The following is a 24849-nucleotide window of genomic DNA, read 5'->3' as shown; positions in this document are numbered from 1 at the left end:
TTCTTTTTCTTGGCTTGGTAGACATGTCCTTCACATAGAAAACCTGTGCCACATCATTGGCTAGGACGAATGGTTCGTCTGCATACGCAAGATTGTTGAGATCCACTGTTGTCATTCCGTACTGCGGGTCTTCCGTTACCCCGCCTCGTGTCATATTGACCCATTTGCACCGAAACAAAGGGACCTTTAAACCACGTCGATAGTCAAGTTCCCATATGTCCTGTATATAACCATAATATGTTTCCTTTCCCGTCTTGGTTTCTGCATCAAAGCGGACACCACTGTTTTGGTTGGTGCTCTTCTTATCTTGGGCGATCGTGTAAAATGTATTACCATTTATCTCGTACCCTTTGAAAGTCATTATATTCGAAGATGGTAACTGGGACAGCAAGTACAGGTCATCTTCAATAGAGGTGTCATGCATGGTACGTGTCTGCAACCAGCTGGCGAAACTCCTGGTTTGTTCACGTGTAATCCAGTCATCAGACCGCTCCGGGTGTTTGGAGCGTAGCAAATTCTTGTGTTCATCCATATACGGAGCCACCAAGGTGGAATTCTGTAGAACTGTGTAGTGTGCTTCAGTGAGAGAATGTCCGTCCATACATATTATTTGTTCCCCTCCGAGCGTGCCTTTTCCATCCAGTCTGCCCTTATGCCGCGATTTAGGAACACCAATCGACTTAAGGTCAGGAATAAAGTCAATACAAAACTCAATGACCTCCTCATTTTGATGGCCCTTGGAGATGCTTTCTTCTGGCCTAGCACGGTTATGAACATATTTCTTTAAGACTCCCATGAACCTCTCAAAGGGGAACATATTGTGTAGAAGTACAGGACCCAAAATGTTAATCTCTTCGCATAGGTGAACTAGGACGTGCGTCATGATGTTGAAGAAGGATGGTGGGAACACCAACTCGAAACTGACAAGACATTGCACCAAATCATTCTGTAACCTTGGTATGATTTCTGGATTGATTACCTTCTGAGAGATTGCATTGAGAAATGCACATAGCTTCACAACGGCTAATCGAACGTTTTCCGGTAGAAGCCCCTTCAATGCAACCGGAAGCAGTTGCGTCATAATCACGTGGCAATCATGAGACTTTAGGTTCTGGAACTTTTTCTCTGCCATGTTTATTATTCCCTTTATATTCGACGAGAAGCCAAACGGTACCTTAATACTGAGCAGGCATTCAAAGAAGATTTCCTTCTCTTCTTTGGTAAGAGCGTAGCTTGCATGACCCTGATGTATGTTGTCTTCTCCGTGCATACGTTGCTGGTCCTCCCATGCCTCAGGTGTATCTTTTGTCTTCCCATACACGCCCAAGAAGCCAAGCAGGGTCACGCAAAGATTCTTCATCACGTGCATCACGTCGATTTCGGAGCGGACCTCTAGGTCTTTCCAATATGGCAGGTCCCAAAATATAGATTTCTTCTTCCACATGGGTGCGCGTCCGTCAGCGTCCTTCGGAACAGGTTGTCCGCCAGGACCCTTTCCAAATATCACCTTCAAATCCTTGACCATATCATGTACATCAGCACCAGTACGGTGGCGAGGCTTCGTTCGGTGATCCGCCTCACCTTTGAAATGCTTGCCTTTCTTTCTTACGGGATGCCTGCTCGTAAGAAATCGACAATGTCCCAGGTACACATTCTTCTTACAACTATTCAAATATATACTGTCGGTATCATCCAAACAGTGCGTGCATCCGCGTTATCCCTTGTTTGTCTGTCCTGAAAGGTTACTGAGAGCAGGCCAATCATTGATGGTCACGAATAGCAACGCCTTTAGGTCAAATTCTTCCCCCATGTGCTCATCCCACGCACGTACACCTGTTCCATTCCACAGTTGTAAGAGTTCTTCAACTAATGGCCTTAGGTACACATCAATGTCGTTGCCGGGTTGCTTAGGGCCTTGGATGAGCACTGGCATCATAATGAACTTCCGCTTCATGCACAACCAAGGAGGAAGGTTATACAAACATAGGGTCACAGGCCAGGTGCTATGGTTGCTGCTCTGCTCCCCAAAAGGATTAATGCCATCTGCGCTTAGACCAAACCATACGCTCCTTGTGTCATCTGCAAACTCCTTCCCGTACTTTCTTTTGATTTTTCTCCACTACGACCCGTCAGCGGGTACTCTCAACTTTCCGTCTTTCTTACGGTCTTCTCTGTGCCATCGCATCGCCTTGGCATGCTCTTTGTTTTGGAACAAACGTTTCAACCGTGGTATTATAGGAGAATACCACATCACCTTGGCAGGAATCTTCTTCCTGGGGCGCTCGCCCTCGACATCACCAGGCTCATCGCGGCTGATCTTATAGCGCAATGCACCACATACCGGGTAAGCGTTCAAATCCTCGTACTCACCGCGGTAGAGGATGCAATCATTAGGGCATGCATGTATCTTCTGCACCTCTAACCCTAGAGGGCAGACAGCCTTCTTTGCTTTGTACGTACTCTCGGGCAATTCGTTGTCCTTTGGAAGCATATCCTTTATCATTACCAGCAACTTTCCAAATCCCTTGTCAGATACACCATTCTCTGCCTTCCATTGCAGCAATTCCAGTGTGGTGCCCAGCTTTTTCTTGTCACCTACGCAATTCGGGTACAACAATTTTTTGTGATCCTCTAACATGCGCTGCAACTTCTTCTTCTCCAAATCACTTGCGCAGTTTCTCTTTGCATCGGCAATGACCCGACCTAGATCATCAACGGGCTCATCTGATGCCTCTTCTTCAGCTTCTTCCCGCATTGCCGGCTCAGCTTCTTCCCGCATTACCGGCTCAGCTTCTTCCCCCATTGTTGTATCATCGTATTCAGGGAACCCATGGCCAGGATAGCTGTCGTCGTCCTCTTCTTCTTCATTGTCTTCCATCATAACCCCTCTTTCTCCGTGCTTGGTCCAAACATTATAGTGGCGCATGAAACCGGACTCGAATAGGTGGACGTGAATGGTTCTTGACGTAGAGTAATTGCGACCATTCTTACAGCCAGCACATGGACAAGGCATAAAACCATCCGCCCGCTTGTTTGCCTCAGCCGCAAGCAGAAAAGTATGCACGCCCTCAACGAACTGGGGAGAGCATCGGTCATCGTACATCCATTGCCGGCTCATCTTCATTACACAACACCGAATAGACCAAATTAATACAAGTTCATACATAAAGTTCATACAACACTTAAATGCAACAAACAAATAACTCTCTAGCTAAAGCATTTAAATGCAACAACAAATGCGATCAAGATCGCAACTAAGGTAACAATTGATCCAACAGCATAATGATACCAAGCCTCACTATCGATGGCATATTTTCTAATCTTTCTAATCTTCAAGCGCATTTTCTCCATCTTGATCTTGTGATCATCGACGACATCGGCAACATGCAACTCCAATTCCATCTTCTCCCCCTCAATTCTTTTCAATTTTTCTTTCAAGTACTCGTTTTCTCTTTCAACTAAATTTAACCTCTCGACAATAGGGTCGGTTGGAATTTCCGGTTCACATACCTCCTAGATAAAAATATCTATGTCAACTTGATGGGCATAATTTGTCATAAACACGAAATGCAACAAATAGTTTTAAAAGAGAATATACCACATCCGAATCATAATAAGGACGAGGGCCGACGGGGACGGATATCAAAACCATGGCACTATGTATAACAAACAACGTACGGGTAAGATAATTATTATATGAGTAACTATATATCCAAATCACACAAACATCAATTTTTTATATAAAATTTCATGAACAAGAGGCTCACCACAAGGTGGTGCCGGCGACGGGACGGTGCGGGCGATCGACGGTGGTTACGACGGAGATTTAGAAGGCACTAAGTAAACCACACCTACATATGCAAACTAAGTGTTATTTTTGACCTCAAATTGCATATAAATCAAATACTAGCACATATATATATTTCCTCCCAAATTACTAAACTCACAAATTAATAACTATATAAAGCATTGCAAGAGCTAATCTAGCAATGAGAGATGAAAGGACAAAGTTGCTAACCTTTGTGATCACTTGAATGGATGGGGGCCTTCAAATCTTGACAAATTTTGGGCAAAATGTGTGATGAGCTCGAGGGGAGAAGAGGAAGAACAGAGAGGAGAGGAGAGGGGAAAGGGGGAAGAACAGAGCGAGCTGGACGAAGGGTTTATATGCAGGAGGACCTATAGTACCGGTTCGTGGCACGAACCGGTACTAAAGGTGCTGGAGGGGGCCCAGACTGACAACATCCTGCCACCACCCTCATTAGTACCGGTTCGTGGCATGAACCGGTGCTAAAGGTTAGCCACGAACCGGTACTAATGAGAGCGGCCCGGCTAGCCGTTGGAACCGGCACTAATGTATACATTTGTGCCGGCTCTAATACAAACCGGCACTAATGTGCTTCACGTTTGACCCTTTTTCTACTAGTGCCGATGTATTTGTGAAAGGGATCGTTGGAATGGCTTTGTATATTAGATATTATTTGTATGGGTCCAATTGCAATGAAACTGTCTCTTATCCTGTTCTTGATCTAAGGCACTGCGGGTACCCAGGATACCGTAGATCGATCAAGGAGAAGGTAAAGAGCGAGGAGGACATGGAACGCTATCTGTAATGGCAGTGAAAGAATGGGTTAGTACGGTAGTAGAAAGCTATTCCTTGGGGAAGAATGAGGTGTAGTCTTAAACATCCAATGCTTTTGTCTGAATATTTATTCTTAATTAACCGAGGTAACCCCATGCGACGGTAAGGACAATTTGTTGAACAACTAACTCTTGATGCAGTTCGTACACCAATCAAGTCATACTTTGGACACATCCCCCACATCTTTGCATCCCAAGCACATCATAGAAGGTGTCTTCCAAAGCACAAATTAATATCATTAAGATTCCGATCACAAATATAAGGTTGTGATAGTAAGCCCTCATGCTCATGCCTATTTTTAATACTAGTGTTTACACCCAAAAGGTTGTAAAGGTCCGGTTGTTAAACTATAATTTAATTCGTTAGCAATAACTTGTCAGAATCTTTGCCATAGTGCACATCGTCTCGCGGATTCGATAACTCAGGATCAAGTGAGCGAGAGTGAGCAAGTGAACGAGAGTGAGCAGCCACTGTTTCCTTTAGGGGAACGGGCCGACTGGCTTGGTCGGTATGACCATTAACGCCCGATAGTGGTGCGGTGTCATTGTTGTCGGCCCGCGAGTGATGGGCCACGTCAAAACACGCTAAAAAATGGTTCAGTGTTTTTGCCATTGTCAAATCTTCGGTGCAGTGCAAAGTGTCAGTTTTGTAAAGTGGTGGTTTTCTGAGAGCTATGATGTGAAAGTGGTGGTTTTATGCATTTTACTTGCGGTGATTAGATCATGTCGGAAGTGATTCAGACTTGCCTCGATCTACTCTTCTTCTGTCACTTGCCCCCGGCTCAACAAAATTATAACCGTCGAAGTCGGATGTCTTTGGTCCTCAGGGAAAATCGATGTATCACTATCGATAGCGTGGATACGATTATTATCCTTGTGTCCCAAGAATAATCAAGAAAACTCCAACGCACCATATAATTCTGGCCTTTCGCTGTGTGCATGCATGTTACTATGTTAGCAAATATGCTTACATGCAGATGCCATAGGAACTCTATTGCAATTGTATTGCCCTGATGCAACGAGACGAGATTAGAAAAATAAAAGCTTCATTATCCGAAAAAAATGCAGTATTGAGTGCCCAAAATTTCATGATCAGTTGCACTGTTTCACCTAACCAAATTTTAGTTAGGTGAGGTGTTGTTGTCAGATTCCAACCATACATATTCAGCCCGAACATGCACAGTTTTTTCGCAAGGCCGTACCTACGAACAGGTCAACATGCGTTGGCATATTGGAAGCATCGATCTTAGACGCCGGTGATTTTCAATGTGAACTGGTTTATATACTTGTTTAGGACGACAGATAACGGCAAATGATATATAATGTCTGTGTTTACTTTTTTTTAGAAAAGGAGGATGACCTCGGCTTCTACATCTGGGCGATGCATACGGCATGTCCGTGTTTACTTAAGCTTAATTAAGTTGTTAGACTGAGATTACATCAAGAAGTAAAGTAACGTCCACAAGCTCTTGGGACAAATGAAAGAAAACATGATGACACGTCTACTCTACCTATACACATACCGTAGTTGTTGGCCAACTCTAATGTTGGAAAGAGATCCGACTAAGACAAGCGTATATCCATGAGCCCATTCATTCCAAGTTGCCAACTAGCTAGTTACACGACACACTTATAGTCAGGTATGTGCTTTAATTGCATTTCTGTATAGTTTTGCCTTCCCATTTTCATTTTCTGCAAGGTTGATCTTCTGACTTGGAGCAAGAGTCCAAGCAGACGACTAGGGCTTATGCACTACTAACTACTAAGCACATCTATTTGTCAAATTCTGTGCGTAACCATGCAGGTTTGCTTTGGCATTATTGTTGTGGGTGTCACCAATATACTCAGTTCCAAATTAAGGAAGAAGGAGAGAAGAACCTTGTGGTTGTTGCAGCGACAGCGACAGTGTTTTGGCAAGAGGAACCAAATAATATTTCACAAATGCTGTTTGCATTGACCTCTGACCTTTCCGCATATGCTTCGAGACTGTTGCCGGCTGTCAGCATTTGATTTAGTCTATGATCGATCAGCACTACTGTATATTATGCAACAGCAAGTCCAATCCAAGGGATTACTCTACTGATCCGATCCATGGATGATTAGCTGGTGGCATCATAATAATATTTTGTAGCACCTGGTTTGGCATTTGTAGCATTGAGAGGCAAAGAGTGAACAAACGACAAATGAAAAGAAAAACAGTTGGATGCAGAGCCTAAACACATAAACCATAGACTTTTCTCCTAATTCGTGCTTTATGAGGATTCTCCCGGTGCACATGCTTGCAATTAAGGGTTGGGATTGCCGCATCATGAAGGTTCCCACTTTGTTCTAACATCTTTGAAACTGCAACCCATTTCTACAAGGATTGCCCTTTCATCATCCACACTCTAGCGGTAGGCTTTTGCGTCGTCACCTGACACGGCCTTTGGGAGCTTGTTATCCCTGTGTCGTCCCCGATTGTCTCTAACTAATGCGGGCATGCGGCGACATTCTCGAGAGAACGACAAAGATCATGAGGCGTTGACAAGGTGATCTTCTGTTATAAATGTTATATAATCTATGGAATTCTTTTTCTTTCTTTGGACATTATTGTTGTAGGTGTTAGTTGTGTAATTTGTTCCTATTTCATAAAGAATGGAAGTGTTGAGTTGTGGCCCAAATACATATAAAGGCTAACTTCCGACGGGGCGAAGCAGAGGCCCGTCACCAGGAGGCTTGGGCCGTAGCGGACCAGTTTTGACCTAGGTCACCACTGCTATATGCACCCCTTGCAAGCCGTCGTGCGGGAAAAGATCATCATTGTAAATCCTTGCCGTTTGTAAACTCTCCATATATAGTGAATTTCGTTGGCCGGTGCCTGCGGTTTTTTATCCTTCTAATTGGAGGGGGGTTTCATGTTAAAATCTCGTGGTCTCTTGTTGATTTGATTTGATCTTCCTTGTTTTCTATTGCTAGTCGTATCTCTAACAAGAAGACCCCCTGGTTGTTGCAGCAATAATTTCGACATTTATGCAAGAAGAGCCAAATAATATTTACGAATGATGCCTGCATTGACCTATTACCTTTCACATATGATTTGAGAATGTTGACAAATGATTTGTTTTTTTATAAAATGATCACTATTATATAAGCAAAAGTTATAGATAATAAATCCATGCCAAAGACTTATTCTATTGATTTGGACGAGAATGGAGCATCACTCTATTGGCAAGGTGTGCGAGTGCGTAGCAAATCTTCCAGCATTCCAGTCTCGACTCCACGAGGTGCTCAAGATCGTATCCTCTAAGGCCAATACACCTTTTAAAATTTCTCCAAGAAAACCCAGTGAGAAATTTGATACGAAAAATTATAATGGAGTACTTCAATTATATGCACTTAGTAAACAAGTACGGCCTTGCTCTAACTTTCCTCTGATATCATGTATATGTTCACATATGAAGACTAAATATCTCCTTTTTAAGCATCATGAAATATCTCCTTGAAGACTAGAAATATCGTGTCTTATGCATGTGGATTATTTTTGTGGAATTAAATGTGTATTTGACATGATTTGCAAAGCTCAAACATTTGTTAAGCCGTTTTGGGTAGTAGTCGACGATATTTTCACTAGCAGAATTTCCGCGACGGTATTGAACAAGAAAAATATTTTGGGCTTGTTGTATTTTTCGCTCGTGCAATGGTCAATCTGCGAAGTCGGCCCAAATATTTTCTGCTTTATTTTGCTCGACCTTCGTATAGCTCATCTTAGTAGTAACACCATTTCGTCGCTAAATCCAAGCTAACTAGTCAACCCTTCCCATTCTGGCAGAACAGAGGCTTAGGTTCCGGTCATCAGAGGAAATCCCACCACACAGAGAGAGCTAGATCCGGAAGGTAGATGAGCGGGAGTCATATTAATGGTACTTCAAAACGATGCGATTAATCATGTCATATCAATTTTCTTGTGTTCTCTTTATTATGTGATGATGTCCAATCTTTGTAAGATTTTTCATTTATATGGTGCATGTCTTAGCATGTCATTGTGTATTTATTAATTTTTTTGTAGATTTCCTATTACTCTTGTTTTTTCTAAAATCTACTAAGAATATGTAATATTCTTATCCCCCCCCCCCAAAGAATTGTAAGTTTTTAATTTAATATGAATTATTTATGATGTTCTTGAATTTATTATTTTAATGGGTACTTTTTAGTGTAATTTTTTGAATTTCATGTGTGTGAGCGGGATTGTTGCGAAACCCCCACATTGATAATAAAAAAAAAGATTTGCCCCATTGAGAGCGAGGGTCCCGTGTACACCTAGCAAAAATCCTCTATGGTTTTGTGCCCTAGTGTTTTGTATCCTAGAATTCAAATATATCTTTATATGGCATTTGTAACTATTACTAATAGTAACCTTTTATATTGGATCTTATTAACCTTGCTAGTTCGATTGTTTTGTAGCAACCCCATCACACATTGTAAGGCCAACACGCCATTTAAAACTGCTCCAAGAAAACCCAGTGAGAAAAGTGGTATGCAAAATTACCAAGGACATACTTAAATTGTATGAACTTAGCATACAAGTGTGCCCTCGCTACAACTTTGTTTTTAGTAGGCCATAGATATATCGAAGATATTCATGTATAAAGATAAAATATCTCTTTTTAAGCACCATAAATATCTCATTGAAGACTGAAACTATCGTGTCTAATGCTGCTTTTGACATGATTGGCAGGGTTGAAATTCATTAAGGCACACTTGCCACCATGAACTGGATTAGTATCGACAATGACTGAGCCTAACCCTTTGTCGACGTGGAATGAAGCATTGACCTTGAATTTTACAAACCCTAAATATCGGCTTGGTCCACTTTCTTGCTCCTTGGGCACCGGAGGAGGCCGATATTTTCGCCAGCAGTATTTTGCAGGAGTATTCAACAGGAAAAAATAGATGCCATCTTTCTGGAATCTGTCCATGAAACTTGTTTCCTTCCATGTGAAGGGATACTGGACCACCACTGCTATGTGTACCAACTACCAATGGTAGTTCCCCTGTGAGATTGTTGTGTGAGAAGTCCAGAACCAAGGAGAGTGGAGGATAAGCAAACAGTTCGTCTGGTACTGACCCGTCAAGATTGTTCCGAGACAAGTTTAGTTCAAGAAGTCCCTTGCACTGACCTAAACTACCAGGTATGTTTCCACTCAAGTTGTTATCATCAAGATAAAGTTTGCCCAGTTGAGTAATGCCACCCACTGAGGGAGGGATCTGACCTGATAATTTGTTCTTTGATAGATTCAGGATGTATAGGTTCTGTAGCTTCCCGATGGTAGAAGGTATGCTTCCAGAAAGAAAATTACTCTCCATCCCAAGTGAAGTGAGATTAACAAAATTGCTAATCTCAACAGGTATGGAGCCCAAAATTTGGTTTGACCCAAGCGATAAATGTTCTAGCCTCCTGGAAAGATTAACAGTTGATATAGGTAGGCTGCCATTTAGAAGATTCCCTTCCAAGGACAACTTTGTCAGCTGGGTGCAATTTGCTAGAGATGTAAGGAATGACCAGTTATGTGCTTCTAGCAAGTTCATTCCTAAATCCAACCGACGTAAGTTTGCCAAAGAACCAAGATATGGCACAGAGCCATGTAACAAGTTGTTTGAAAGATCAAGTGTTTGGAGATTTAACATGTTGGATAGTGAAGCAGGGATCAGGCCCTCCAACCTGTTGCTTCCCATGACAAGGATCTGGAGGTTTGGTAGTGAGAAACCAATGTGAGATGGCATCTGTCCAACAAGGGCATTGCTGCCCGCATTGAAGAATTCGAGTGATGTCATGTTGTAAAAAGACAACGGGACACTCCCTGATAAGCCGTTGAAACTTAGATCAAGCTCAAGCAGTTTTGCAGTGTGACTCAAAGTCTCTGGAATTAATCCCGATAACCTATTTCGGCCGAGCAATATAGAAGTGAGGGAAGAAACATTTCCTATTGAAGGAGGTATGCTCCTAGAGAGGAAGTTGTCTGTCAGACGAAGAAATTTGAGTGTTGTGACCTTATGGAAATGTGGGATGGGACCAGTGAAAAAATTCATCTGGAGATCAACGACGGTAAGCTTGGATGAATTACCAAACAAAGTAGAAGGGATCTCCCCAGAGAGGTTATTACGTGACAGTATAAGTGTGCTGAGTGAGGCGCTATTGGCCAGTGAGAGAGGGATGCCACCAGTAAGAGTGTTGTTTGCAAGATTGACGTAGGTAAGAAAACTGCTAGTGCCTAGTGAATCAGGGATGTTACCTTGAAAATTGCTGCCGGCAAGATTCAGTGTATGGAGGTTTGGAAGCTTACCCAGCTCTCCAGGGATGGTTCCTGACAGATGATTATCAGCAAGGTTCATCCGAGAAAGAAATGTCAGGTTGCCGACGCATCCAGATAACTGCCCACCAAGACGAGCGGCGGTGAGGTTAAGAGAGACCACCCGGGGTGGAAACTTGGTGCCGCAAGCGACCGCTTTCCAGCTGCAAAAGTCAAGCGAGCCATTGCTCCATGAGCGTAGGATGCCAAGGGGATCAGAGCTGATGCCGGACTTGAAGCAGAGGAGGGCATGGCGATCAATCTCGGACATGGTTGCTTGTGATGCAGCTAATGCCGATGTGTCGAAGGAGAAAAGGCTGAGCAAAATACAGAGTAGAGACAAGAGAGGTTGAAGGTTGGATGATCTTGGGTGAAGATGACTTTTGAAGGATTTGTGTACCAGACATGGACGTGAAGGCATGCTTGACTGGACACGGCAGGTCAATGTGAACGTGTGTGCAAGGGAAACAAAGACCTCTGAATGAGAACGTGTGTGGACTGCTGCAGACTGCGACCGGTGGAGCTGTGGTAGGTGCAGAGGACTGCCAACAGCACAAGCGGCAGGTTTTGACAGCAGCATCGAACTAGACGCTGGAGAGGTGAGATGAGAGGTTTTGACAGCAGCCAAATCTCGTCCATTTCAGCATGGCGGATTGGGAATCTGCTGTAGGACTTACCGGATGCTGCGAGATGCTGCTCACTCGTCTTTCGTCTTCCGCGCGCCCGGGGTGGCGGCGAAGCTCGCCGTAGGGAGCCGCCGCAGCAGCGAGGGATAGCCCCGCTAACTGAACTGCGGATCGAATCCGACGAGCTGCGGCTGCGGGCCCGGAAAGAAGGAACCCCGGGGGAGGCGCGGCGACGATGGGTAGGTGGCGGCCGGTGGTGGCGTCGTCAGCGCGGTGCGGCGACCCGCACGGACTCGGGAGGCGGCGACCGCTCGTTGATTCGGCGAGGACTGGTGGAGGCGTTGGACGCCGGGAAGGAAGGCAACGGACGAACGGCCGGCGGTGAGTCCGCTGTCGGATGAGGAGGGGAGCACGAGCGTCAAGATCAGACGGCTGAGGTCTCACCGTAAGGCCAGCTCCAACGCGCGTCGTTCGATTTGGGTTCCAAGCCCACAGAAAAACTGAACCAAATCCGCGTTCGTTTGCGTCGCCGCTTTGAAATCGGCCTCAGTGTCTCGCGCCGCAACTAAAACTAAGAGCATCTCCGGCTCAACATATGTGGTGAACAGTAGAATCAAATAAAATAGCAAAAAGAAAATTGATTTTTTTGGCATCTAAAGATGCTCTAGCGTGTGATGTCGTTGGCAACATTCGTGGTGTTTCGACATTCCATGACGTCGTGACAAAAAAAATATTGACCGTGAAAAAAACTTTGAAAATGAACACTATTTAGACCTGATTTGGTTTTTTTTGCAGGTCCTTAAATGTCCAAACCTCATAAAATTTTGCACAACTGAGCATCTTTACCCCCCCCCCCCCCGTGTCGCTCCCAGGGGGCGACACGGGTGGCGGAACCCTAGCCGCCGCCCCAAGCCCCCCTCCTCCCCTCTCTTCCCTCGCCGTCGCCGGAGGATGCTGGCGGGCGAAGCCCTCGCCGGTGGACGGCGGCGGCGGGGCCCTTGTTCGTGGGCTCGCGCACTGCTCTTTGGTGTGCTGGAGCGGCGGGAGCGCGCGGTGGCGAGGCAGGCGGTTGTCTGTGCTCAGGGGAGGTCGTGATGATGCGGATCGCGCGCGCGGTGGCGCTGCTGAGGTGGCCGCCTGCCGCTGCTACGAGCGGCAGAGATGAGGGCGCCCAGATCTGGGCCGCGCGGGCCCGCCCTGGCCTGCGATTCTCTTTCTGCCCCAACCCACCCGTCCCCCTCCTTCCACCCCTCCCGGCCGTCGCCGGTGGTAGCCGCTGGGTGGGTGTGCACGCGCGCGGCGGTCCTTGATGGCTGATGTTTGTTGTGCCCCGGCGGTTCCTGGCGGCGGATGCTGCGGGCCGGCGCGGCGGCGGTGCGGTGCAGGTGGCTGCTGTTGCCTGCTCGTCGCGCTCCCGGCGGTGGCCGGCCTGCTGGCGTCGCGCCGGTCGGTGCTCCTCCTGTGACGACAACGTTCCTAGGCATCCCTCCATGTGTGCTGGTCTTCTCCGACGTTCTTCGCCAAGTCCGGTCTGCCATTGCATCTGAGGTCTTTGTTCATGGGTCGGGGCGAAATCCCCGCGCGGCGACGGCCTCCGCTGTCAACGGCGACGCCTGAGGGTGTCGTCACCTCCTTGGAGGCGTTGGCATGACCCTGACCAGATCTCCTCCTCGAGCACCAGGAGAAATCCCAGGTCCGGCCTCCCGGACCGGGCAGCGGCGGCGTCTCAGCGCCGTTCCCCTCTTGAAGGCGCTGCTTTGGCTGCAAGTGGAGTTTCATGCGGCAGATGGAGGCTGGTGATGCATCGCTCTGGCGTAGACAGCTACACAGGGAGCAGATCGCAACGTATGCCAGCACCCACGCTTCCCCAATGATTGTTTCACCCGTTCCTATCAGGCCCTGCCCTTCGCCCGCCGACTCTCTAGGCACATGGGTGCGAGGTACGTTGGCCTGAGCAGTTCTGGAGCTGCAATCGTCCCTGGAGGCGTTTGGCAATGGCGCTGACGCTGGCCTGCTGGGCGAGGCCTAATGTCGTTGCGTGTCTGTAGTTGAGGGCACCTCCTCACCTAGTTGTAGTCGCTTGGTGAGGACGGTCGTGTTTGTGTGTGTGTGTCCCTCCTTTCTGGAGGTTGTACCCTCGATGTCTTCCAGTTCAATGAAATGAAACGCAAAGTCTCTTGCGTTTTCTCAAAAAAAATACAATTTTTTTATATTTTAAATATTTTTAAATTTAGTTTCAACGGGCGTAGATGAGCATGAGCTCAGACAACGTGAATTACCGCGGCTCCTAATTGGGATCACATGAACTCAGCTTCTAAAATATCATGTCTAATAGAATACAGATACTAGTTTTTCCAACATAGGGAGCTCCAATACTGAACATGTACTCTTTCTAGGAATTCAATATTTCGATAACTAGATTTCTGATGATCTTCCCACACTAAAATGTGGTCTGTAGAACCAATTTTTACAGCAAAGATATTCACACCTTATACAAAGAACATGTAGATCTGCAGATTAATCAGCAGAACTCAAAGAACGCCTCTTTCAGAGACAAAATTCTGGCACAGACTTCTCCCATTCCCGGTCGATCTTTAGGCGATTCCATGGAACACAGGAGGCCAACTTCAACCAAGGGTACCATATATCTCCGCATAAACACTCTGTCACACGGATGTGTGTGACCGTGGGACAAATGGGGATCTAAAACCTCTCCAAGTCTGCCTGGAAATGCTGAGCTCACAAGCTTGTGCAGGCTCAGGCCATCGGTGAATATTGCATCCGTCGGTCGCCTTCCGGTGAGCATTTCTAGAATGAGGATTCCAAAAGCAAATACATCACATCCTGGCGAGACTTTGTATCCCATACAATACTCTGTAAAATCAGTTATGGCATTATTACTACAGGAGAAAAAAAACAATAAGAAAATACTTGAAACAAAGTTGAACTCACCAGGTGCGATGTATCCAATTGTTCCTTCCACACCAACCAAGTCTTCTGGACTACCAGGAACTGAAGAGAGAAACCTCGCTGACCCAAAATCACCAACTCTCACGGTCATGTCGTAGTCCAAAAGAACATTGCCTGGCTTCAAATCGCAGTGGACTAGAGGGGGCGTCAACTGGTTGTGCATATAATCCAAAGCCAACGCAACGTCCATCGCTATTCTTAACCTCTGGCCCAAACTCAGTACTCTCTTGGGGCTATTGTTGTGTAGCTTCGGGTGCACCCACATGTCCAAGCTTCCATTGGCCATGAAGTCAAAAACTATAGCTTTGAATTCATTTTCTCTAGGTCCACTGTCGAGCATACGGTGACAGCTTTGACAAGATTGCGATGGCGGGTGTTTCGCAACACCTCGCACTCGGTAGCGAAGCTGTCATGCGCACCATTCTCTTCGAGATGGAATAACTTGATGGCAACCAAGTCCGTGTCAAACTCAAACCTTCCAATGTAAATCGAACCGGTGCGACTTGAGCTGATCTTGTTAATCGGAGAGAGCCAGTTGGTAGCTTTGACGATGTCACCATAAGAAATCTTCTTCATTGTCTCCTTGTAGCATGTAGTTGTTTCTGCTTGACTTCTCGTCAGAAGAGTGACCACAAAGCATATGAAAGAGATCAGGGCAATGGCAACAGGAGGAATTACTTTTACCAATAAGAGTGCATTCTTCTTGATCCCAACAGCTGACGTTGTGGTGCAAACTGGGAATTGATATAAGGTGGTGGTTGCACCTGTGCAAAGCTCTTCATTGCCATCCAACGCTACCACACTATGATTCTGAAAGATGCCACCAGTTGGAATCGGCCCTTCAAAGTAGTTCATAGACAGATCAAGTTGCTGCAAATAATCCATGTTTGCAAAGAACTCCGGAATTTTTCCAACAAGGGAATTCTGGAAAAGATCGATCTGCTCGATGGACCTCAGGTTACTGAATGATCGAGGTATGCTTCCATTAAGCATGTTACTTCTCAATCTGAGAGAAGATAGTTGGACGCATTCGCCAAATGTAAGTGGAACTTGACCAGACAATTGGTTGAAGGAAATATAGAGTCGGAGAAGTTGAAGCAATGCACCAATTTGTAGTGGTATTGATCCTGTAAGGTAGTTGTTTGACAAATCCAAACCGACCAGGGTTGTGCCACTGAAGAGTTCGCTTGGTATTGGTCCTTCAAGGCTGTTAAAAGATAATTCTAGCATATACAGTTGATTGCAATTTCCTAAAGTTGCTGGGATGTTCCCACTCAACTCATTGTTCTGTAGATAAAGCTTGTTCAGCCGAGAAAGATTACCTATTGTAGATGGGATCTGGCCAGAAAATTTGTTTCCTGATAGGTTTAGGACAATCAGATGGCCTAGATTCCCAATAAGAGGGGGAATAACACCGGAAAGCAAGTTTTGGCCCATAGCAAGCATTTGGAGGTTTCGAAGGTTAAAAATCCCAACTGGTATTGTGCCGACAATTTGATTGTTTCCAAGAATTAAACGCACTAAACTTCTAGAAAGATTTCCAACTGATATAGGGATATTTCCATTCAGGGCATTTCCATTCATATCCAATGTTTCAAGTTGCGCACAGTTTGTCAGAGAGACAAGGAATTCCCAATCTTCAGCTTGTAGGAAGTTATTTCCTAAATTTAGAAAGGTTAAGTTACATAGAGATCCTAGAGATGGGATCCGCCCCTCTAGTAAGTTGTGTCCAAGATCAATATATTGGAGGTTCGACGCATTTGCTAGTGATGATGGAATTAATCCCTCAAATTTGTTACCCGACATGGACAGCAATTCAAGGTTCTGTAACGTGTTTCCAATGCAAGATGGTACTCGTCCAGTAAGGTTATTCTGGTCTAGTCCAAGATAAATGAGTGACGACATGTTACAGAGTTTGGTGGAGATGTGCCCCGACAGGTAGTTGTTACTTAAATTGAGCATACTAAGGTTCTGAATAAGGCTCAAAGTCTCTGGAACTGAACCCGATAACCTGTTTGTGTCAAGCCGTATATCTGTGAGAGAAGAAACATTTCCCAGTGATGAAGGTATGCTTCCAGAAAGGTTGTTACTTGAAAGATCAAGAAATTGAAGGGTTGACATCTTATGGAAATCTAGGATAGGGCCGACAAGCTGGTTTAATGAGAGATCGACACTTTTAAGAGATCTACTAGTGCCTAACTCCTCTGGAATGCTTCCAGAGAAGCGATTTTCTGAAAGGTCTAGCCGTTCTAGTGACGTAAGGTTAGCTATCCAAGGAGATAACTGACCACTGAGCTGTGCAGAGTTCAAGTTTAGCAAGACCACACGAGTTGGAAGAGTAATACCGCAGGTGACACCTCTCCAGCTGCAGAAGCTGATCGAGGTGCTCCATGATGACAGGACACCACGCGGATCACTGGAGATGCTGGACTTGAAGGAGAGGAGGGCCTGTCGGTCGACCTCGGACCCGTTGCTGATGGATTGTGCGATGGTGTTGGACGAGAACAATATGAGAAGATGGGTGAAGAGAATGAGGATGCCATGTGGAGAAAGAGAGCGCAGAGTTGTTGCAGGTGCCATGTCTAATTCAGTGCATCTAGTGCGAATTCATTGTGTTATATGTGTCTCCCTAAGTAGACTTGGACACTTGACTAGTTGACCGGGTGTTTTCTTTTCTGGGACCTTTACTTGACTTGGTGTTGCCTTGCCTGTAATCTTGGTCACGCGTCACAGACCAACACTCCTCAGTGGCAGAACAGAAAGTGGATGAGAAATGAGACGGCGACTCGACGAAAAAGCAGAGAGAAAAACGCGTGCAGAGACTGGTACGTCAGCACTTGGTACTATGCTAGGTTATGATGCGCTACTGCCAACCCCAGACCAGTTTTCGGTTCAGTGGAGGGCCTGATACACGTTTACTGCAGATATACCAGGTTACTCCTCTACTGAATGCTTTAGAGGAGGCCACGTTTACGGTGAATGTTTGGTTGAGACCATGGTGTATAGCTGCAAAACAAGTTAGAGGAGGCCAGGGAGTAAAAGTAGACCTTGATTCAGGGCAGCCGTGTTCAGGCGTCATCTCCGCTTCTCCGCCGCCCCAGGCGTGCACCTCCTCTGGCCCGGCCTTGACGACCAACGAGAGGAAGGAAAAGAGAAAAGTGACGAAGCTTTAAGCAGGCCCTTTGTTGAATTCTACCAAGAACATGGGCAGGGCATTACAACAAGCAGGTGATGTGCAGCACCAGCTTCCTCCTCAGAAATGGGCGAAGGAGACGGTTGTCAGGTGGTACAGTACATGGTTTGCTTGAGATGTGCTGGACTGGACTCTTTTTTGTATCTGGACCGACTGAAGAAAGAGGGGCAGAAAGCCGGTGCGGAAAGCCAGAGACGGACGGCGAGGGGAGGGACAGAGAGGTCCCTGCCGCTAGTTCAGGCTGCAAAGAGGTGTTCAGAAGAACACCTGTGACCAGATTTATTAGTAAATTCAACATATCAGTTCATTCAAAAACACCTTTATGTACGACACATTTACAAATTACTCCCTCCGTCCCAAAATTCTTGTCTTAGATTAGTGTAGATACGGATGTATCTAATACTAAAACGTGACTTGATACATCCGTATTTAGACAAATCTAAGACAAGAATTTTGGGACAGAGCGAGTACTAATTAGTACAACAATTTCACAATACATACATGTCAATATAAATATTATTAAAAAAACAAATCTACAACAAAGCATGGTTGGTGATGCTTCCAATATCCAACTATGCCTAGTTGCAAATCACATATTTGTCCACACAGTTTGTTTTAGTTTTGTCAAATAGATAGGGTACAGGACGCAAACACACTCTGGTAATTACAAAAATACATCCTTAACAATAACAATTTAGTACACCCTAACAGAATTGATATATTCATCAATCATCACGGCGTTCCAGAAAAGAGCTTCTGATAACAGATAGTTTTGCATAAACATCCTTCATTCCAGGCCTATCATTGGGAGATTCCACGGTACATGACAGCCCTAGGGCAACCAGCGGGACAATATATCGCTGCATCCATGCTTCCGCGTCCACTTCTTCGCACCGCTGATGCTCCTCATGCGCCACATGAGGATCTAGAATCTCTGCAACTCTGTCTGGGAACATGGATTGACAAAACTTACAAAGGCTAAGCCCATCCACGAACATATCATCGGTTGGTCGTTTTCCGGTAAGCAACTCCAGTAGAATCACTCCAAAACTATAGACATCACCTCCTGCTGAGATCTGGCAACCCATTCCGTACTCTGCAAAAGCAACATGATGTACTTAAATACAAGATAAACCATGGACAAGTGCATTAATGAAAAATAAACTTACCAGGTGCCATGTATCCAATTGTTCCTCGGAAACTGATCAAGTGTTCTAGGCTACCCAAAACTGGCGACAGAAACTTTGCTGAACCAAAGTCTCCAATACGTGCAGTCATATCATAATCTAAAAGAATGTTGCTTGGCTTCAAATCACAATGCATCAAAGACGGCGTCAGTTCGTTGTGAAGATAATCGAGAGCAGAGGCCACATCCACGGCTATGCATATCCTCAGCCGTAAGCTTAGGGTTCTATTTGGTGTGCCATTGTGTTGCTTAGGGTGAAGCCATCTTTCAAGGCTGCCATTAGCCATGAATTGGTAGACTAGTGCTTTGAGCTCATTGCGTTCTGTGTCCGTCGTCGAGCATGAAGTCACACACTTCAGAATGTTTCGATGGCGTGTGCTCCGTAGCACCTGACACTCAGTAAAGAAACTTTCATTAGCGCCAGGTTCATTCAGGTTGAATACTTTGATAGCCACCAGATCATTTTCAAACTTGAACCTCCCAACATAGACCGACCCAGTACAGCTTGAGCTTATTTTGTGTCCCGACGAAAACCAATCAGTAGCTTCAAGGATGTCACTGTATGACACTCTTTTCAGCTTCTCCTCATGGGACGGAACTGTATGCACTTCCCTTCGCTTGAGATGGCCAAAAAGGCGAAAAATCTTGGACAAAACGTCCGATGGTGAAAATGATAAAATCAAATTCTTGCAATGAGTGAATAATACCCCTCTATCCCAAAGAGTGAACAGAAGCCACAGCAATACTAGGGAAGAAATAGTAAGTGGTGGTAGTACCTATGTTTTTAAGGCGGTAAGGCGAGGCGAGGCGCTGGGGGGGCGCCTCACCGCCTAAGCGCTAAAGCGTAAGGCGAGGCGACGCCTTAGACACGTGCATATATAATATATGGCAGCCAATTAGGAGATTTAACAACTAGCATTAACTTAATAAATTGTACATACATATATAATAGATGGCCACCAATTAGGAGATTTAACAACTAACATTAACATATAAACTGTTACCAAAGCATAGGCCTCAAATCATCTTGTGTATATGACAGAACGGCGCCTTTGAAGTTCAGCTTCATCCTCCTCATCAATATATCGCTCCATAGCTTTAAACTTTCTAGTGTTTAAGGAATTGTGCATCTCTATCCTAATCTCCATGGATGCCTCGGGACACTTATCCGCATCACTGGAACCCCCAGAAAAGTGCTGCTTTAGCCTTCTCACTCCACCATGGACTATCTTGCCACACAATGTACACTGGAGTAAATCTTTCCTCTCTAAATCTGGCCAGAACCCATACTTCCAGGCTGGATCATCTGATGTAGCTCTTCTCCTAGGATCATTGGCTAGATCCATCAGAGCAGGTACACCTGGCTACTGTCAAAGAAAAAGAGAGAAGAGCCAAATCACTAGAGCAGCCAGATCAAGCATGGGGAAGGAGAGAAGCAGTGGTGGGGCTGCTGCCTTGTGGGTGGAGAAGCAGATCTGGGAAGAAACAGATGCAGATGAGGAGCGGGCAAGCACATCTAGCTACACTGCTGTGCATAAGAGAGGCAGCACCTAACAGTTAGTAGAGGAGCTGTGCATAACAGAGCAGGCAAGCATGGCAAGCTACACTGCTGGATGGAAGAAAGAGGAGAGGGGGAAAGGGGGGAGAAGAGAGGGCTGAATTCATACCTTGATGTGGTGCTGATCTGCTGGAAGAGGGTTGCGCCAGAGGAGGATGGGGAGGAGCTGCAGCCAGAGAGGAGGGGGAGGAACTGTGGCCGGAGGGAGGAGGTTGGCGGCTGCCGCAGATCTGAGGAGGAAGCCTCCGTCAATGGTCCAGAGAGGAGACAGGAGAGACCTCTCACGTCGATTCACTCTCTCTTTCCCCTTCTCATAACTGGTCGCACCTGAACCAATGTTTCCCGCGCCTGTGTTCCCGCCCAGGTCAGTTTTCCCGCCTGCAATCTCTGTTTCCCTGCCTGACAAGCTAAGGCGTCCGATTTGGTCTGAGGCGTGCAAGGTGGCGCTAAGGCGGACGCTTCAGACGCCTTACAGCCTAAGGCGGACGCCTTACACGACTGTCTAAGGCAAGGCCGACGCCCTGAGCCTGGAGGGCGCCCTGACGCCTAGGCGTCGCCTAAGCGACGCCTTACGGACGCCTTAAAAACAGAGGGTAGTACAATTAGCAGCAAGGTCGCCAGCAAGGACCGATGGTGCTTGGACTTATGGTGCTTTGTTTTATTTGCTGCTGAGATGCCAGGACAAATTGGTAATGCTAGCCTCGAGGAATTCGAACAGAGTCCCTTGTTTCCATCCAAAACTACTGCGGCAGAATTCTCAAAGATCCCACTTGTAGGAACAGCCCCTTCCAAGTTGTTGTAAGACAGATCAAGTTGCTCCAGCATACTAAGGTGCTCAAAGAATTCAGGCACAGTACCAGATAAGTCATTGTGAGAAAGATTAATCTGCTGGGTTGATAATAGTGAGTTCCAGCTTGCTGGGATTTGTCCACGAAACTTGTTTCCTTCCATGTGAAGGGATGTTGGACCATAACCAGCACCATGTGTACCAAAAGGCAGTTCCCCAGTGAGATTGTTATGTGAGAAGTCTAGACCGAAGGAAAATGGAGGATTATCAAACAGTTTGGCTGGTACTGACCCATTGAGATTGTTCCGAGACAAGTTTAGTTCAAGAAGTCCCTTGCACTGACCTAAATTACCAGGTATGTTTCCACTCAAGTTGTTATCATCAAGATAAAGCTTGCCCAATTGAGTGATGTCACCAACTGAGGGAGGGATCTGACCTGATAATTTGTTGTTCGATAGACTTAGGATATATAGGTATTGCAGTTTCCCAATGGTAGATGGTATCCTTCCCGAAAGAAAATTGCTTTCCATCCTAAGCGAAGTGAGATTAACAAGATTGCTAATCTCAACAGGTATGGAGCCCGAAATTTGGTTTGATGCAAGCGATAACTCTTCTAGCGTTGTGGAAAGATTAACAACTGCTATAGGTAAGCTGCCATTCAGAGCATTCCCTTCCAAGGACAATTTTGTCAGCTGGGTGCAACTTGCCAGAGATGTAAGAAATGACCAGTCATGTGCTTCTAGCAAGTTCCTCCCTAAAACTAACTGACGCAAGTTTGTCAACGAACCAAGAGATGGCACAGAGCCATGTAACGAGTTGTTTGAAAGATCAAGTATTTGAAGATTTAACATGTTGGCTAGTGAAGCAGGGATCAGGCCCTCCAGCCTGTTGCTTCCCAGGATTAGGGACTGGAGGTTTGGTAGCGAGTAACCAATGTTAGATGGTAACTGTCCAACAAGGGCATTGCTGCCAACACTAAAGTTTTTGAGTGATGACATGTTATAAAGAGAAACCGGGACATTACCTGATAAACTGTTGAAACTTAGGTCAAGCTCAAGTAGTTTTGTAGTGTGACCTATAGTTTCTGGAATTAATCCTGATAGCTTATTTTGGCCGAGCAATATAGATGTCAGGGAAGAAACATTTCCTATTGAAGGAGGTATGCTTCCAGAGAGGAAGTTCTCTGTCAGGCAAAGAAGTTTGAGTGCTGTGACCTTATGGAAACGTGGGATGAGTCCCGTGAAAGAATTCTTCTGGAGATCAACCTTAGTAAGCTTAGATAAGTTATCAAACAAAGTACGAGACAGTATAAGTGTGCTGAGTGAGGAACAATTGGTCAATGAGAGAGGGATACCACCGGTCAGACTATTATTGGCAAGATTCAGCGTATGGAGGTTTGGGAGCTTACCCAACTCTTCAGGGATGGTTCCCGACAGATCATTATCGGCAAGGTTCATCGATGATAGAAAGGTCAAGTTGCCTACACATCCAGAAATTTTCCCACTGAGACGAGTAGAGGTGAGGTTAAGAGAGACCACCCGGGGTGGAAACTTTGTGCTGCAAGTGACCCCTTTCCAGCTGCAAAAGTGAAGTGAGTCATCACTCCATGAATTTAGGATGCCATGGGGATAAGAATTGATGCCGGACTTGAAGCAAAGGAGGGCTTGCCGATCAATCTCGGACTTGTTTCCTTGTGCTGCTTCGATTGTTGTAGTGTTGAAGGAGAAAAGGATGAGAAAAATACAGAGTAGAGACAAAAATGAGGGCATGATGTTCAGAGCTTACAGGATGTGGAAGAACCAGGAAGTTGGGAGAACTTTAGGTTGGAGCTTCGGAGATCTTGTGTGTAGAATGTGGATGCCATTTAAAGGATTTGTCTGCCAGAAGGAATGGGCCTGGAGTTATGCTACACTATTGACTTGACTTAACAAACAATGGTGGGCTGTCTCGCCCTGAACGTGTTGCAAGGGTAAAGAAAAGTAGAAGAATGAAACAAATATCTGTCGAAGAAAACGTGTGCAGGCCGAGTAATGGATTGTGACTAGTAGAATCACAGTAATAGCAAAATAAAAACTGGAAGAGGAAAGATGAATTATTTTGACAGCGACACAAGGATGTTGTAAGACTTACCGTGACTGTAACCTTCCGAGCACACATCAAACAAACAGGATGGACAAGCCAAGAGGTGACACTATGGCAAACCAAGCCATTGACGCTTGACGGCCACTGAAGTCAGTTGTGAGGTTTGGTAGCATCGACCCAAGACCAGATAGGCAGATACAGAAACCTGAACCACTCAAAGTGATTACACATTTCTTCATAGAACAAACTGGTTCAGAATTGCGATTTCGCGTTGCGCCAGCATGCTTCATAACTGAATCTGAATGTGGCAACGCAGCATGGAACAATGGAATTCCGACTAGATAACTGCAGTTCATCCAATTTAGGATGGAAAGTTGGGAACCTAACTGCTGGACTTACCTCATACAAGGCGCTGCTACTTACACTAGTTCCACGCCGCCGACGCGAGGGTTGCTGCTGGGATTTGAGACTCCGAGGTTTCTGAAGGCGGAGGGGGCCGCGGGCGAGAGCGAATCCGACGGGCCGCGGGCTGCGCATCCCAACGGAGGCTCGCGCGGCGACGGCCAATGGTGGCCTTGTTACCGCGGCGCAACGAGCCGCGCGGACTGCTGGAGGTGGCGAGGAATGGATGGAGAGGAACAGCTGGAGGCTTCGATGCCGGCCGGAGAGAAGGCAAGCGAGCGCGGCGGCGGGGAAGTCGCCGGAGGGTCAGAGTCACCTCACGCCGTGAAGTAACGGAGTCCGAGCACGAGGATCCAACGGCTGAGACTGCATCTTCGAGTTCACTGCTCTTTTTTTTTTTTTGAGGAAGAGTTTACTGCTACGTTGCGTGGCTACAGTTACATTCTGACAACTACCAGCCAGAAATCGATCAGATTAGATTTATATTACTAAATTCTAAAATAAAAATTGATACACAGGTGAACTGAGAGTGAGCATATAATCAAATCTATCCCCTTCATCTCATTAATATAAGAGCGCTTTTGACACTACACTAGTGCACCAATAATAAGGAAGGACCATTTTACCTTTTTTTTCTGACAAAAACAATGCACCAATAGGTGCCCTATATGTAAACAAAATTTATTTCAATTTTTTTCGAAACAGAGGCAAAGATTGCCTCATCTATTAATTACGCAGAAGAGAATTGCCCAGTTAAAATTATGGAAAAATCAGGCGAAAACCGAAACAACAAAGGCCAAGCCCACACCCAAAGACTGAAACACACAGGGCGAGGCTCGTGCGGCGCAACGAGCCGCGCGGACTCTGGAGGTGGCGAGGAATGGATGGAGAGGAACAGCTGGAGGCGTTCGATGCCGGCAGGGGAGAAGGCAAGCGAGCGCAGCAGCGGCGGCGGCGGGGAAGTCGCCGGAGGGTCAGAGTCTCTTCTCACGCCGTGAAGTAACGGAGTCCGAGCACGAGGATCCAACGGCTGAGGATCTTCGAGTTTACTGCTACGTTGCGTGGCTACCGTTACATT

General features: G+C 45.9%; 2 protein-coding genes and 1 pseudogene across 2 annotated transcripts; all 3 read right to left on the bottom strand.

Annotated features, from left to right (window-relative positions):
- Positions 1 to 9396: 9396 nt before the first annotated feature.
- On the bottom strand, positions 9397 to 11547 carry LOC123038928 (LRR receptor-like serine/threonine-protein kinase SIK1). Its single transcript, XM_044462306.1, has one exon. It carries the CDS (start codon positions 11545 to 11547, stop codon positions 9397 to 9399), a length of 2151 nt encoding a protein of 716 aa, XP_044318241.1.
- Positions 11548 to 13899: 2352 nt separating this feature from the next.
- Positions 13900 to 17424, bottom strand: LOC123040354 (probable LRR receptor-like serine/threonine-protein kinase At3g47570; annotated as a pseudogene).
- An 844-nt stretch (positions 17425 to 18268) lies between these two features.
- Positions 18269 to 24109, bottom strand: LOC123043419 (probable LRR receptor-like serine/threonine-protein kinase At3g47570). Its single transcript, XM_044465870.1, has 3 exons — positions 21101 to 24109; positions 18926 to 19718; positions 18269 to 18852 (listed from the first exon to the last, which is right to left on the bottom strand). Exons 1-3 carry the CDS (start codon positions 23054 to 23056, stop codon positions 18482 to 18484), a joined length of 3120 nt encoding a protein of 1039 aa, XP_044321805.1. The 5' UTR covers positions 23057 to 24109; the 3' UTR covers positions 18269 to 18481.
- Positions 24110 to 24849: the final 740 nt, after the last annotated feature.

This window comes from Triticum aestivum, chromosome 2B (assembly GCF_018294505.1).
Source record: "Triticum aestivum cultivar Chinese Spring chromosome 2B, IWGSC CS RefSeq v2.1, whole genome shotgun sequence".
Classification (NCBI taxonomy): Eukaryota; Viridiplantae; Streptophyta; class Magnoliopsida; order Poales; family Poaceae; genus Triticum; species Triticum aestivum.
Note: the sequence above shows the minus strand (reverse complement) of the source record. Positions and strands in the feature narration are given on the sequence as shown.